The 16912-nt window shown below is 45.6% G+C and overlaps 1 protein-coding gene and 1 pseudogene across 1 annotated transcript in view; one reads left to right on the plus strand and one right to left on the minus strand.

The window, feature by feature from the left end:
- Positions 1-16245, plus strand: part of LOC130960111 (NADH-ubiquinone oxidoreductase chain 2-like) — an 18891-nt gene extending 2646 nt beyond the window's left edge. The window contains exon 1 of the mRNA XM_057885431.1: positions 1-16245. This exon is cut by the window's left edge and continues 2646 nt beyond it. Within this exon, the coding sequence (XP_057741414.1) occupies positions 1507-2112 (606 nt within the window). The 5' untranslated portion in view covers positions 1-1506 and the 3' untranslated portion in view covers positions 2113-16245.
- Positions 14273-16589, minus strand: LOC130960120 (uncharacterized mitochondrial protein AtMg01110-like; annotated as a pseudogene).
- Positions 16590-16912: the final 323 nt, after the last annotated feature.

Below are 16912 nucleotides of genomic sequence, written 5' to 3' on the forward strand. Positions count from 1 at the left end.
GTCGCTATGAAGCCCCTACTACTTATACTGACTTTGTTTGATTAAATAAAAAGGCGAACCCCAACAAAACAAGTCGTATGGGGTGGGGTGCTTGTGGTAAGCTGCCTTGGATATGAGTATGAGGAATTCCTACAAAAAGGCAAAGTCCGGTATTTGACGAAGGAAGATATATCTATCAATAGATAGGATTTAGTGTTCGATATAGGGGATAGGATCCATCTGCTCTTTTTCTCTCTCCATTTTTTTTTTAGCGTTATATCTGATCTGCTCTCTCTAAAAAAAATGGGGATTTAGGATACATAGAAATCTAAGGGGTGTCTATTCTATTCCTCTTTAGAGTAGAGAAAAAAAAAAGATAGCTGAACGAGATATCTTTTTTCTATCTATCATTGATTCAATCTATGAATCAAGTCGAAAGACTTCTTTGGGTTCCCCGAAGCCCCGAATGGATTGTGGATCGTTTCTGCCAACGAAATGAACGCGGAGCCCGTTCCGAATGCTTCTCCGATCGGGAAGTTCTCGCGAAGAGAATAAGATGCTGCTCCCCCTCCCTCTGTCTTTTCTCGCTTTGCTAATCTTCCCTTCTAACGCGGGCCGGGCGGCGGCGGGCGCGGGAGGAAGAAACCTAAGAGCGTCTTCTCTCTCTTAGGTTTCTTTTTTTTTTCAGTGCAACACAGGCTTTTTGTCATCCCTGCAGCTTTCCAGATTTTGTATTGAACGTATGGCGTAGCTAGGATCTTCCAATCTTGAGCCTATCCTATGTTCAAACCAACCAAACCCACCCCCTATTTGAATAAGGCTGGAAAGAATGCCCGCCAAGTTCAGATAAGGGAATGCTTCCCCCAACCATTAAAGGAAAGGCTCGACGAAGGGAGATGCGGCGGGGGAAGGAAAACGCTTTCGGAGATCGAGATTCATTTTGTTTTTCATCGAAAACGAAGAAGGCCGAGGATGGCCTACGGTGCGTGTTATCTGAAGGGAACACGCTTTTTCGACCGCGGTGGTATGCCTGCATTTCTAGGCGGGCCCTCTCCTCGTTCCGCCCGCAGGCCCATTGGGATAGCAGCCTTCGGGCTTTGCCTGCCCTTGATATATCGGCCCGGGAAAGCGCTGGCAACAACAGAAAGGAAGGGGTCCATGTAGCTGCTGCGTCCGCCCCCTTCTTAGTCAATGGGGCTAAGAAGGGGCTGCAGGTTCGGCATCTACTAAAAAAGAAAGAATCCACTTGAGATAACCACGCCTCTGCTAGGCAGCGTGTGGAATGGCCAAGAGCGGACCTTTTTGGATATATAATCCAAGTGGAGAGTGGGGTTACGGGAACAGCCGTCTGATGGAAAACCACTTTCACGTTCGGTTCAGAGAGCACTTTTTTTCGTCGAGAAATCTTCGTTCCCTTTCGTGTGAATTCCCCTGCGGCGAATTCAAAACTGTTGGGGCCCCATCTCTCGAGCCCCGAAGAAAACCCCTCCCCTTCGGACTCCATATCCCTCCCTTTTGACTCTATATATGTGGGCACCTGATATCTATGAGGGTTCACCCATCCCGGTTACAGCATTCCTTTCTATTGCGCCTAAAATTTCTATTTTTGCTAATATTTCACGTGTTTCTATTTATGGTTCCTATGGAGCTACATTGCAACAAATCTTCTGTTTCTGCAGCATTGCTTCTATGATTTTAGGAGCACTGGCCGCCATGGCCCAAACGAAAGTCAAAAGACCTCTAGCTCATAGTTCAATTGGACATGTAGGTTATATTCGTACTGGTTTCTCATGTGGAACCATAGAAGGAATTCAATCACTACTAATTGGTATCTTAATTTATGCATTAATGACGATAGATGCATTCGCCATAGTTTTAGCATTACGGCAAACCCGTGTCAAATATATAGCGGATTTGGGCGCTATAGCCAAAACGAATCCTATTTCGGCTATTACCTTCTCCATTACTATGTTCTCATACGCAGGAATACCCCCGTTAGCCGGCTTTTATAGCAAATTCTATTTGTTCTTCGCCGCTTTGGGTTGTGGGGCTTACTTCCTAGCCCCAGTGGGAGTAGTGACTAGCGTTATAGGTTGTTGGGCGGCCGGAAGGTTGCCACGAGTAAGTAAGTAAGTTTGGGGGACCGAAGTCCCTTTCGATGACCTGGCACCGGACACGTAGCTTACCGAATCAGTTGCGACACCGATGGGAATGCATGCTACGAAAGATAGGGTAGAGTCTGATACATCAACCGTCTACTCAATATCCTTGTACGAGTCCACAATCACTACACGAGATGAACCTTGGTTTGGTGAATTGAAGTTGGCCTTAGGTGTAAAAGGACTCCCAGTTACTGCGCGCGATCGTATACTGAGGTGCTCCCCGCCGGTTGTTGGAACGACGCGAGCCGGGCCTCCATTCAGAAAGATGAAGGGTCCAAACAAAGGTAAAAATAGGGGGTTACAAATGCCCCATCTCATTGGGGGCGGAAAACGAATCGACATCTCGATGTGATACAGCCTTTTCCATTTTAGTTGGGAAAGAACGGCGAAGTCCATCCGAACCGTCCAATGAAGAATAAGAGGAGAGCAAAGCGCCAATGGCGCGCGAAGCGCATGCGAAACAGGCACGGAGAAAAATAAGTGTGGAGGATAAGCAGCCGAGCTCATTCCCTTCGCTTCCTGGGCCCCAAGCAGTGCAGTCTTTCCTGGCCAAATCCTTGATTGGGGGCTTCTTGCTGCGCTACTTAACTATAGAAAGACTTTTTTTCTAGTCATATATATTAATAGAAAGATAGATCCATCCATCTATCCTATCCGATTTAGATTTATATAAGAAAGAATTTTTTTCATTCAACGTTTGATTCAAAGAACTGCGCTAAGCCCCCCCCCGCTCATGAAAAGGCTCTGCTGCAATGGATGGCAGAGGGTCCGTAGTATCCAAAGCACTGGAGTGGTCCAGTAGCCGGGAAGGGGCCTAGAAGTGCCTACTACTACACCACACTACACTCGGCTCTACACATTTACAGAGCTAACCCCTGTCCAGTCCCTGGCAGAGTGAAGGGGGCTTCCGTCCTTTTTCCCTATCCCCTCGCTTTGCTATAAAAGCAGGCTAACGGGGCCTTACTTATTCAGGGGGGGAGTGGAGCCCCGAGAAGCACTGTATAGAGGAAGATCCTCGGCCCCTCCTCATTCTCTACAGGGTTCCAAACCTTTCTTCAACATAGGTGACAACGAGCGGGGCAGAGATGGAAGAGATCGAACACGAGAATAAGAAGCAAGCTCGCCTTCCTTTTTGATCATTTTGATAGAGAGGGATGGAGAAAGTGGACAAAACGGAGTAGCATTTCCCAGTCGAAAAGAGATGGGTTCTCGTCTTGCATTTCTCATCGAACAAATACGGAAAAAGAATCATATTGAAAAACGTTCCTAACCCACCAACCCCTTCCTTCGTAGAGCCGTGTATTGTAAGTGATCCGAACCTGCCCGGAGCGAGTCTCCCATAGAGGCAAGTGAAGTTGGTGAGCCGTATGATGGGCAACTATCTCCTGCGGTTCGGAGAGGACTCAGCTGTTAGTTAGTACCCCCTTTCGGGGTGGACCTTTCACTCTATTTTATTATATACGCTTAGCGAAAAGAATGTTTTTTGATACACCTAGGACATGGATTTTATATGAACCAATGGATCGTGACAAGTCGTTACTACTAGCAATGACTTCGTCTTTCATTACTTCATCCTTTCCATATCCCTCCCCCTTGTTCTCAGTTACTCATCAAATGGCACTCAGTTCATATCTTTAAGTTCGATCATTGACAAGGTTCAAAGAAAGGGTGGGCCATTGATAAAGAATGGATTCCAAAGCACAATGCTAGCAAGGGCCTCCGCTTTTCTTTTCATTAAAGACAGTTCCATTCGATTAGTTAGCTCGTAGTCAGTCTTTACTTAACTGAAAAAGCAAGAAAACGGATGCGCGTCGTTAGCCTTTCTCTAAAGTAGGCTTTCGCGCAAGTGCGCCCCCTACTTTAGAAGCCGTTGCTTGTTCGTTAGCCTTTCTCTAAAGTAGGCTTTCGCGCAGCTCAATCCCTTGCTTGTTCCCAAAAGTCCCAATAATGGGGAACTGGCCTTCGGCTTCATAGCCTGCTTTCTTAGCTCTCGAAAAGGAATTCGATGTCAAATATTATAGATTAGCGCAGTCCAATACTTAGATCTCTGCTAATAGAAGATAACGATTCTTTCCTTTGGATGTTCGAACAAGTCATTAATGGTATCTAGAGCCCTATAGAATGAAGAAAGGCCTTTGGTTCACATAGTAACCTAACCTGTAGGTTAGTGGCTTACGTACCTATTGGTAAAGCCGGCCTACACGACCGTCTAGGCGGGAAAGAAACATGTTTTTCCTATGACTTGAGGCCACCGGGCCTTTTAGCTATGAGTGATTACGTTCCTTAAACCTGCTGTAGGGTTCATCTTTTTATTCACCATAGGAGGACTCACTGGAATAGTCCCGGCTAATTCTGGGCTAGACATTGCTCTACATGGGCGAGCCCTCCCCTTTGCCGTATCTTTTGCCTTGCGGAAGGTGGGCCTAAGAGGGGGACTGGCCTTTCTCATTGGTTTAGGGGTAAGGGTCCTCATTACCGTGGCAGCATCCGAAATGGGAGTAGATCCTCGGATGATGGCCCCGGGGTCAGATTCGGGGGGAAATAATGACTCAGGGAGTTGGAAAAAGTACCTCCACCTGTCGTCTGATTCTGAAGGTCAGGGTCAGGAACATGGGGAAGCCGAATCCGCTTCGAGAAAAAGAAGCTCTGATCCCCGAGAGGACGTCGGGCCTTCTTCGGTAAGGCGCCGAGTGGATGCTCCCGAACCCTCAACCTCATCCGAGTGGAGTGGCTCCTGGATAGAAAAGTGGTTAAATCGGGGGGAAACTTCCTCGGCCCCTGGCGATGGTCAACAACCACAGGGGGAAGTGGACCAACCAATTCCTGCTGAAGGAGAGGGTGCGCCCGATCCTATTGAGTTACAAGACCTAATTCGAAAGGTCTTCTACACAATTAGGGGCAGAAGGACCCCAGGGCATGTCCTCCAAGAGCTTTATGACGACCTTAAGCTGGAAACGGCTTCTCCGCAAAAGCGGCGGCAGATCGTTCAGCTCCTGGAGCATATGAAAAGAGATGAAACCTCCAAACAAAGAAATTTCTGTCTCAAAACGGATCTATTGGTCCGCATCTCCGATTGGGAGAGGGAACAGCCTTAGGTCGAAGCTTGGCTCTGGGGGATAGAGAAAAACGAGTGAGTATTACACCAAGAATGAATTGACAAGCGCATGAGTTTTCTCAAGTCGAAGTCGAGGCTTTTTGAACTTTGTTGTTTTACAACAAAGGATGCCCTGAAGGGGAAAAAAGAAAAGAATCATTAGCACTCAGGACACTTCCTGTAATGGTTACTGGGACCGAAAGAATGGCACTAAGAACTAAAGCTACACCAGGAAGGAACTCCCAAAGGTTGCATAGAAACTGGCTGCCATCGAGCTCATATAGACGAAAGGAATCTCGAGGAAAGATAGTTAGCTCCCCATGGAAGGAGAAGACATAAGGACAAGACCTTTTACTGGTCAGCTGGAAATAGACCTTATCGGTGATCTCGCAATTAGCGTATAGAAATGTTCCAAATCACTCGTTGATAGTGTAGACTCGCCGAACTCGGAACCTCTATGCTAGGTTCTAAAGGAAGGAGCTTTCTGGATTTGATTTGAGCAAATAGCCTTCTCGGAGAGATCCGCTCGTGCACAATCGGACGCTTCGCTACTTTCCGCCTCGTCTTCCCGCTTTTAAAGCGGGTTTAGGCACTCCACGGGTCTTAACGTTGCAGGCAGAATTTCGATTCCATGGGGATAGCTTAACCATTAGGGAGCAATCAGCTATGGAGTACTTTCGATAGTAGGGGCTCTAGACTTTTGTTTTGATTTACAGAGGCCAAAAAAGAGACTTTGAATCTGTCTTTGCGGGTCGCCCTAGCCCTAGTGGATCGCATTATAAGGATAGATCTTATCTTGCTATGAAGGAGAATCCCTCTTAGCTGAGGTTGGTCGGCTGGGATCACTGAATGTTATCGTAGAGTAGGTAGCGTAAGAACTCGATCGAGCACTTAGTTGATAAGAGGGCCACTAGTCAAATCGGATTAGAAGGTAAGAGACTGGGTTACAAACAACTTCATGGTGAGACGTCTAAGCCAACTTTGGAAACTGAAATCACCGTTTATGGTTACTGACCTGGGCAATGAGTTTTTCTTGGTTAAGTTTGAAAGTTAAGAAGATTATGACCATGTGCTCTTTGATGGTCCTTGGATGGTGGCTGACCAGTACATTACGGTGAGGCAATGGCAACCCAATTTCGACCCTGAGGAAGCTTCTATTGAGACAGTGGTGGTTTGGGCGAGGCTTCCGAACCTTAACCTATGGCCACGATGCCGTACTTCCAATGGAGATCACAGTTAAGTTTCTCAGAGTAGCCTATCAAAATAACTTGACTCCAGGAGACTACAATGAGGCTATGTTTGCCGAATTGGATAGTCTTGATGAAATGAGGCTACTGGCCTTGGATCATATAAGGGTTCATAAGATGAGAATAGCTAGAGCCTACAACAAGAAAGTCAAGCCTAAATCTTTTGAGGAAGGAAAATGGGTATGGAAAACTATCTACCTCTTGATACAAAAGAAAGGATCAAAAGCTTGGAAAATGGTCCCCAACTTGGGAAGGCCCTTTTGTGATCCAAACTTGACTGCCCAACGGAGCCTATCATTTGATGGATATGGACGGTAAGTCCCACATTCGGTCCATAAATGGGAAATTTTGAAAACCTGACTATCCTTCTATGTGGGAGTCATACGAGACATAAGAAGATATAGAGACATCTATGGTAATAGAACAAACGGGAAGTCATCTAAATTGAAAGACTAAGCAAACCTGGAATGGAAGACTAAAGCGTTAAAGGACTGATTCCAAAGCCTTTAAAAACTTCATTGAGAAAGCTTCTCTAATGAAATCATCACCTCACCGAATTCTCCTAATTCTCTCCCTCTTTCTCTCACTAGGACCGGTATTCTCCGGATTATCCCTCCTAATCATAGGGCTATGATTCGGAGACGTGATAGCAAAGGGGATCGGCTGGTTAAGTGGTACCTACCCTTATTATACCAAGGTTATTACCTTGGCAACGAAAGTAAGTAAGGCCACTTTCTCATCACCCCAGTCTCTAATATGGATTTTGTGGTTGAGTTAAGGGGTTCTATAAAGGAATCCTTTAAGCGTATAGAATCAATCTCGTAGCCTAGAGCTAAGTAGCAGTCTCATCGCCTTTTGATGGAGGAAGAACCCTTTTTCTCCTGCTTTGAAGGAGGACGCCTGGTCAAAGGTCGGTACATCACCGGTCGATTCGAGTAATGCGATTTTCTAAATAATTTGACTACGTATTGAAGAAGACTACCAATTATAAATAACCAAGAAGACGCCCCAATCAAAGCAAGAAAGACAAAGTAGCTAGACACAAGGACAACTTTGATCATCTCATAGATGATCTTCAAAGTTTCGCTTGATGAAGCATAAAATGAAAGAAGAAATATATCCAAGAGTCTCAGCCACAAGAGTGCTATAATGATAAAGATCAATATAGACTTGAAATTCGGCATTATATATATTCTGTACACGCCTAGCCCGTTATGGGACACTCTCAGCCGGTGGTAAGGGTCCCTAACTTGGAGCTTTACCTCAAAGTCAGTCTATCCACATTCTCAAGGTGATATTTTGAATCAATCTTCAATCAATCACGTGTGGCAACTACCATTTTACCTCTGGAAAAGTGTGAATTACAGTAAGTCTTAATAGACGGAAAACCACTCGAGCAGGATGGACACCTAAGTGGGCCACCCCTGGCTTCCTTCGTGCGGGCCCCCATTCCGAATCAAGTTTTGAGTTCTATCATTAGATGCATAATGGTGCTAAAACCATAAATTAGGTAAGGAACAAAATGTCTCAATCGTAGGTGGATCTCTCGCCATGGGTGTCACGTCTTCAAGCAATATTATTAAAATATCCATCAATATTAACATATGGAGTCACCCCTTGACTAAGACTATTGACTATTTTGAATCACTACTTTAATAGTAGTAATTGCAACAGCCAGAAAAATACCTGAAATCCATATAGCTATTTTAGCAGGATCTCTATCAGAAGGTACTGAAAAGACGGGTTTATTAGAAGAGATTTCCTCCACCGCATCAAGGACATCTTGTGCTGTGCCGCCCTATTCGCTTCGACAATATGATGCTTTATACTAGACGTAGAATCCATAGGGACCGGCTTGACTTTGACTGTTGCTTTTATCATTGAAATGATATCATCAATCTTTCTACATATCTCTGAGATAGGGCTTAGGTCCAAAAGAAGATATCCTAACTATAATGGAGGAAGGAATTCTGAAATGACATACCCTACAAGATGTTGATGCAGTTGCAGCACCTGGGAGGGGCTTTGCTGAGCAAGATCCTTCTTTTGTTTTGAATTGATGGATGAGCCAGTTGGTACCTATGAACAACTCGTGGCGGTCTCAAATCCTGCAGCGATTCATGAAGAGGGGAGATGCTACCAGTTGCAGCAAGGGTCTGGGGAGAGAAGGCTGTCCTCCTCATCATAGGGTTGCTATGATGGACTCTAAACTCCTTACTCCCCATTTTGACCGATGGGAGACCCCATATATCAAAATTAGTAAGATTATTAGGTTAAGGTAGCGGTAGTATATTGGAAGAGGAACTCGCTTTCGCTATCCGATTTGAAGTGCGAAAGCTCTTTCAAACAAAGAATAGCTGTTATAATCTTACGTAAGCCAAAGGCTATTTAAAGAGCTTCTATTTCACCAACTGCGTCTACGCATTCACCAAAAAGAACTGGAACCGGGTAGACATGAAGTAAAGTAATAGCCCCCACGACAATTATCATTGCCTTCACCACCAACTACTCGTACTCCCATACCGGTAACACCAGTCAAGAAGGTAAGGCGGATTCTATAGCTGCTGATTCTAGCACACCGGAAACCCTCACAGTAAGAGTGGATAGGCTTACACCGGTTAATTGAACACTTTACCATTCTCGATGCTGCGGGAACGCTCACTCGCACCAACGGATACTGTCACAGCTAATTGAAGTGCTAGTCCAGCAACTGCAGTTGTCTTTCTGTTTGCAATTGAATCACTAAAGTTGGAGGGTGCTATTGACTCAGCCGTAGATGGGATTCATACTAAGGCAAGCTCTTGAAATTAAACCCAAACAACGGGGAAGGAAGTTATCATTTTGAAACCTGCGAGCTCTAGAGCAAGCAAATAAGAAAGCTAGAGATAGGGCGGCAGGATAGACATAAAGCTATGGAGAGCTTAGGCAAGTGGGCTCCCTTCAACAAGTGTTAGGACGGCTAGTAAGAAAGTTCCAATCCTACACGCAACGGCTTTTCCGCCTACACTTCGTCCGACTTGCATGTGTTAAGCAAAGAGCTTTCCTCAAACGATTGGAACAAGAATAGGTTCTTGTCTCTTTGAAGCGTATCATCCATGGCGAATGGTATCGTATATAAGAGAAAGGCCGCATTTAGGAGTGATCCTTCCCTCTTTCTAGAAATCTCATAAGAGAAGAAAGAGCTGCTTGGCAAGTCAAGTAGTACGCCCGGTTCACCAGGTCATTCTGGTATGACCAGGGAATCCTGGTACCAGGTTCTACCACTGTTTGTTTGGAACAATCATACTCAAACAAAAGAAGAGTTTGATCCTGGCTCAGAAGTAAGGCTAGCTGTATGCTTCACACAGTCAAGTCGCTAAGTTCGGGCTCAGGAGACAAGAGAAAAGCCAGTTACGCTCTGCAGTCTTCGAGGAAAAGCGGGTAAAGAAAGAAGAAGAGTCGGGCAACATTCTCCATCTTGGAAAAAAGTACTAATAAAAGAAGATCTCTTGACGGGAAAAGAAATAGAAATAAAGAGGCACCTGTCAAGCCGGTCAAGCTTCAGGATTCCCTGATTCGACAGATAAAGTAGCGGAAATCCATTCATTTGGAAACATTTTCCGGTTCATTCCCGAAGCTATCTGGTCAAAAGCCTCAATAAAAGGGAGAATGGCTACTCCGGGCAAAAGGTCTACCTTGAAAACAGATTGAAGTTTCATATAAAATAAAATATAGTAGTAGCTATCCCCCTCCAACGTTATGGGTATGGGTTTAGGATCCATTCCAACTAAATGGTGGATCAGATTCGATCCATTGAACCCAATCCAAGAAGAACAATCCGGGTGAGTGGCGATTTGCGACCTTCTGCCTCCACTGCTTCCACTTCAACTTCTCCTACACTGATTAGTCTAGTTTTGTTTGCCCCCGGAGAGTATCACTGTGAATTATATATCAGCCAGAGAAGCCTGTGACTCATACACTATCAACCATAGTGTATACCAGAAAGAAACTTCGTCTAACACCAGATCTTGTTGAAGCTCAGCCAGGACCTGAAAGAGATCAGTAAACCAACGCTTCTCCCTCTCCAGACTCAAGCCATGATCCAGTTCCAGACAACATGCCTGAGGTAGGCTATTATTCCTATCGTCCTGTTCCAGGCTTTGCTCAAGAATAAATATTGGATAGATTTGGAGGAAACCTTAACTTCAGTTTGTGAAGATTAGGACTTTACTGGCTATTGCTGCATCAAAGAAGTGGTCCCTATACCAGCTAGATGTGAAAAATGCCTTCCTACACGGAGAAAACATTGCATTAGTAGGATCCACCCCATGCAATAAGAGGGCCCATAGCAATGAATGTTGAAATAAGATTCACTTCGTTCTGTACGGGATAAGGAGCGAAAAGCGCAGCATGGCAATCGGAGACAAGTCAAGTTCAGTAAGAAATTGGTTGGATAGATAGATTCGTGAGTAGTGTAATCATAAAAGCCCACGGAGCGGTGACAGAATTTGTAATCTACTCTTCATGGGTACCGGAGATCGTCTCCTCGGCTGTTAGGTTCAGTGTTCATCGTCACTTGAGTACAAGTACATGATGGTCGTCCTATGAGTGAATGTGCTTCAGTATAAGGTAAAAATTGCTTGAGCTGATAAAGTTGTAAGGCTCCAAGCCTAGGGTTTAAGCGGATGCCCCAAGGCTCTCTTCGTAATGGCTGGACGCTAATGGATTGGACGACAGGTACGAGAAGCTCACTGCCAGGATATAACCATTCTTGTCCCGAAGAAAAGCAGATGTTGATGACTCCGAGATTGATGACCGGATCGGCAACGGACGTTGACGAGCAAGATCCCTCTGCCCTTGAGTGGCTTTTCTTGGTTGTGGATTGCGTGCAGCTTGACTTCTTTCTTCCACATAGGCCTCACTCTCATTGGAAGAAGCTATGGAAGGTGCTTGAGAAAGCTTCCTACTTCCTATCCCCCATCTCTATAATGATAAGATTATAAGGAATGCTGCTCGACTGAGGAGTATCTCAGGATAGGAGCTGTCCTAGATGGAGCAAGCAGGACTGATGAGGATCTTCTTTTCTATGCTAAGGGTGACGAAGGGAACCGCCAGGTTGAAGGCGCCTCCGAGGATCTCAAATGCTTACTTATTCTACCAGTACAAGTCTATACAAAAGGAAGTACATAGGAATATAGCTGAATCAAAGAGGGAAGTCAAAGGCAGTACATGGGACCTCTTATTTGCTCAAAGTAAAAGACTTTTTGCCATTTGGTCTAGGATAAAGAAAACTCTCTTTCAGGAAAGGGCGAATTCAAATCCTAGCATTTTAGCAGTACACAAAGCACAGGAAAGATAAAAGGAAATGAAAAGGGATGAGGGCAGAAGGAAGAGCCCCTTATCAGCTCGTAAACTCGCTCCAATGCAGCGGGAGGGGGCACCTTATTAAAAACGCTCCGATGGAGGAGATGGAATACTAGGTTCAGATGCTTCCGCCGGTGGATGACATTTGAGAACCAGAGGGAATAGATTGCATTGAGTTGGATGGTTAGCCAGCGTTTCGATCAAAACTATGAGATGGGTGGGACCGGCTGCTTAGCTTCTGCTTGACAGAGATGGACAAGAGGACGACGCATTGCCTGCTGCACCAGTGTCAGGGCTTGCTTGGTTCTGTTCGACTTCGCCTGCGCTCGTAATCAAAAGATTGATACAGCAGAACAATGATGTTAAGACAGGCGGGGCGAGCTGGGATCGGATCCGAGAGATAGAGAAGGAGTTCGTTTGATTGGGAGAGATCCGCCTTTGAAGAGGGACAAGTAGAATGCTTAGGAGGTTTTGCTTCGGATGCAGCATTGGAAAGCGCCCTGGAAGGAGAGAACAAAAGGGTTTTTTTACCTTGATAGAGGTTGAGATGGTCCTCGAGAGACAAATGGATTGCATTGGACCGGATCCAGCTGGTGGAGGATACCTGGGGTGATAAGCTTGGTTCGAGGAACCGAAGGTCTTGTTCGTACCTCTATTCGTTGATGCCGAAAGGTGGGTTCGGGCATCCATATTCTAGTTTTATTGACGATCGAGTGACTGGAGTGGTGAGGGGCTGCGGGGAACCATGGCCAGGGAGAAAGAAGACGAGAAGACAGAAAGTGCAGCTAGCAACCCTAACTCCCCAGACTCGATAGAGGAAGTATAGCCTTCGGCTCCCCTTCTGCGCAACAAAACAAGTTCTTATTCACTGCCGTTAGGGGCAAGACGCTAACTCAATGCTATTCCTAGTGTCATCTCTTATCTTCTGTGCCAAGCTAGTAGCCTTCCAGAAGTCCCCACAGCTGATTCACTTGTGCTATCCCCTTCCCCTGCTATTGGCTATTTCTTTTATTGCTACTGCTAGCATTAGCACTACCGTCGCTTCTGATCTCTCTGCTATCACCCCATTGGATAGCCTTTCAGTGGCCTTCAGGAGTAGTAGACGCGGAGCCTTTTGAAGCAAATTCTCAAGCCTCTTTCTGTGGCATTTTTCCTTTCTTTCATCCCGTGTACTTATCTTTCTTTTTCGAGTCTGAAACTAGGAAAATAGTCGATAGAAAACTCTGCCTTGGTACGAGGGGAATTGGGGATTGAAAGTCTCTAGGTACCAAAGGCCGATGGTTTGGAAACTCTTTCGTAAATCTGACATGGGCGCCCAGAGGAGCCGACTAGAGCGCGTTCAAAGGGCTTCTTAGGTCAATTACATCGAACCTCGGCAGAGATGAAGATGGCAGGCTTTCCCCGAGCAAAGCAGGCAAAAGGGGGGGGCGGTTCCCAAGGGGTGGCTAGTTCGAGTAAGAGAGACGGATACAGACAAGGTCCTTTTTTTCAACTTTATATAGAGAAAATATAAATAATAGATCTATGCATAACACCACCCAGGATATCCTGTTTCATGTAATCCAACAATTGATCCCGGAGACGGATCTGATTCGACTCTTGCACTTCGGTATACTTCCCTTTGCCTGGGGACAGACTAAGCTATTGAGATCGCTAGGGAGAAGCATGAGGGAATCCCTTAGACGAAATACCATCTTCCTGCCGCGATAGATAACTAAGTCATATAACCTGCCTCTCCCCACGACCCGGTTTGAGCGCTGTGATATGCTTAGGGTACTTACGTTTACGATTTTCGATCTTCCTTACTTCTATAGGTTCCGCCTTCTGCCTCACATACTGTTCCACTACTCGATATACCGGCGGATTCGCGCCTCCCTCTCTAAACGTTATAGCATTACCTATAGCAAAAGGTACTACTCCAGTAGGAATTTTCATGAAATAGTCAATTTCCCGTACTCAGAATCTATAGGATATGCGTACGGGAAAGTAAAATCCTTTCTTTTCTGTTTTTTTAGAACCTCAGTGTTTAGAAATGATTGAGTTTTAGACTCCCTCAAGGATTAGTTGGCAAGTTACAGAGGTAGCCATTAGCAAGTGAGGACTGGTGCCCCCTTACTCCGCACTATATGAGGATAATGAGTTTCAAAACGAAAGGAGTTGACCTCAGATTGACAAATGTTCCTCTCATCCTCAGTCCGATTTTATACTTAGGCTTGTGCGCCCTTAAAGGAGTACAGATAGAGTTGGGGCTTTTGCGGCATCTAGTTCAGTATTAGATAGAGCAGATAGTTCAAAAGAAGGTTGACTTCTCTGTCACTTCCGTACTTCTGTAACTTCTCTTTAGCTTATTCATTGAATTGCTTAGAAAGTCTTTCCCTGACCTTGGTATGATGTCTTGAATTGAGGAAAAGATCATATTATGAAACTTTTAAAGGCAAAGAAAAAAGTCAAGTGAAAGAAGCCCACATACCCGCTCTTCTTTCCCCCCAGCCCAAGTGCTTTTTCCTATGCTATGAGACTTTTGGACTAGGGGCCTCATTGTCGCCTTTGGCTCGAACTACTTTTGCTTCTGCTTCCGGGAACAGATAGCAGCCCAAGTCAACCTCCTAAAAAGTAAGCCATATCTATCGTAATTCAACCTAACAACTTCACTCTACCCGGGGGGTCTCTTACTCCCTCTCTTTCCATCAAGGACTTTACTTTGATAGTCCTTGATCTCATTAAACGTGGAATTGGTCACGGGATATTTTTCTGTTTTATTTGTCATTTCCCGTTCTATTTGCCTAATTAATTCAAACTCTTGTCCTTTCGTTGCAATAAATAAATCGTTTTCTACAGTTTGACGAACGGAAGAAATTCGTTGTCCATCCCCCATATATCGAACGGCCATGGCTCACTATACTCGTCAAGGTTGTCGGAGGTCTTTGAGTCATACGACCGTGGTACTGGCACTTTTCAAACTTACGCACTAAATCTTCAGCTTCTGCTCGCAAAGTAGGCCAATAAAAGCCATCTCGTAGGACTCGCAACGCGTTGGTTCTGGCTCCTTGATGGCTCCCACAAAGCCCTTCGTGAATCTCTCTCGATGTGAGTATTCCAGTGTCGTAAACGTTGCTTTAGAGCTCTAAGTTTATATGCTAAATTCGCAATGGCCGAGCCGTGAGAGGGGATATTCCAGGCATCACGAACTACCTGGTCAAAGTTCTTGTGGCGCAACCACATTTCCTGAAACTTCAAAGATTGAAATCCCTGATGAGAAGAGAAATTTCCCTCAAGAAGGAAAGGAGGGGGGAGTGATCAGAACCAGCTCGACAAAGGTGGCGAATAGAAGAAGCGGTACAAAGAGAATTCCAGGCAGGATTAAAAAGAATCCGATCCAACCTCTTCCAGGTGCGCCCATTAGTCCAAGTAAAAGAATTGCCCAAAAGCCATTGTCAATCAAACCCACATCATTCAAAAATGAGCTGAAATCATTGATGGGGCAGGGCAGGGGCCCGAAACTCTCATTTATCTGGTTAGAAAGTGCCCATAGAATCGATCTGAACAAAGAACTCCTTCCTACAGCTATAACTATAACAGCCCGGCATAAGCCGGAAATAATAGTGAACCTTTTCTAGTGATGTTTACACTTCTCGTGAAACTATTCATTCCTGCTTGATATGTTCTTCGCTCGGTATGGCACAATAGAGTTGTAGTTGGATGAGCCCCAAAGGGCAAGGACTAGTACCAAAAGGTAGCATTCCTCCTTCTCTTGGTTTGTTGGTACTGACGAAGGTGCGTCAGCCATTGGGAATTCTAGAATGCCTAATGGCGAAGGTAAATCGGGAACACACCAGGGGCAGCCGCCGCAGGACAACCCTTACGCTGGGTCCTCTCCATCAAGAGGAAACTCACTTTCTTCAGTGGGTCCACAAGAAAGTGACTCAACCTGGGACATTAATCACTTAAACGATTGGCTGGTCCGACAGGGGGAAAGCCCCCTTCCCCAGGAGGTAGCAGTTGACCAACCCACTCCACCCACACGACAAGTGGTCAATTTCTACTTGTCCGCAATTCCCATCAAGCCGTAAGGATGAAACCAGTTCAGTAGGTTTTTAACCGATACTGGAGAAAGGTCCTTTGACAGACCTTTCACTCGAAACCTCTTGGCAAACTCAGCTACCCCGGTACTAGAGATTACAGATTTTTTATAAGAAATCTTGACCTGCAATTCATCTAGCACCTCCACGTTTGGCTACTCTCTCATCAGCAATGACAATGTCATCATCAAGAAGAGCATACCGGTCGAATCTACGACCCGTCCTGCTCTGCTGCCCACCACACAATCAAGTGATGGGAGATGGCTTTGAGGGTACACGACGAATACATCCCCAGGCCGATGTTAAAGGACAAGGACCGAGGTTTACCTGGGTACCAACAAGTCTCAAAACTCGTTAGCCCTAGGGATAGGGACCTGATCACAAGTCTCCACACCTGGTCGCCAAAGAGCTGCTTAACAAGCTCTCCCATGACCAAAACCGGCCACCTGTCGGTAGCTGATTTTCAATCATATGAAAAGCATTGGAAAGCTGGCACTAGCCTCAACAGAGGTTTATCTTGATTGAAAGTCCCATCCATAGGGATTGTCCTCAAGACATCCATCACCCAAAAAGGATGAAGGAGCCTCTGTGAAAGATAGTTTCCAATTGCGAAGATCCGCCGTTTTCCCCCTCCCTCAATGACCTGAGCCAACCGACCATAGGCAACATCCTCCACTTTGGTCATCGTTTTCGGATTCCTTGACCCAAGAAACTAGGAACTCTAGCCTCCGGGCGTTCAGAACCAAAGACCCCTATACTAGACCAAGGGGGACGTGCCGTCCTCACATTGCGTCCAAAAAGATAGAACACTGTTTCCGGAGACACTGAAGTCGGTGGACCAGGATAAACAAACCCAGTCACTAATCCCCGACACCGAAGTATGCGCCAACCGAAACCAGGCGTTGAGCTCATCCTCGATGCAGTGAAAAGCTGACACCTTCCTCAGCCGCTTTTGATCGGCTGCAGAAAGCTTTCTCCTCACCTTAACCTTCACCCGAGGTAGTGAGG

Source organism: Arachis stenosperma, unplaced genomic scaffold (genome assembly GCF_014773155.1).
Source record: "Arachis stenosperma cultivar V10309 unplaced genomic scaffold, arast.V10309.gnm1.PFL2 arast.V10309.gnm1.Scaffold_100071, whole genome shotgun sequence".
In the NCBI taxonomy this organism is placed as follows: domain Eukaryota; kingdom Viridiplantae; phylum Streptophyta; class Magnoliopsida; order Fabales; family Fabaceae; genus Arachis; species Arachis stenosperma.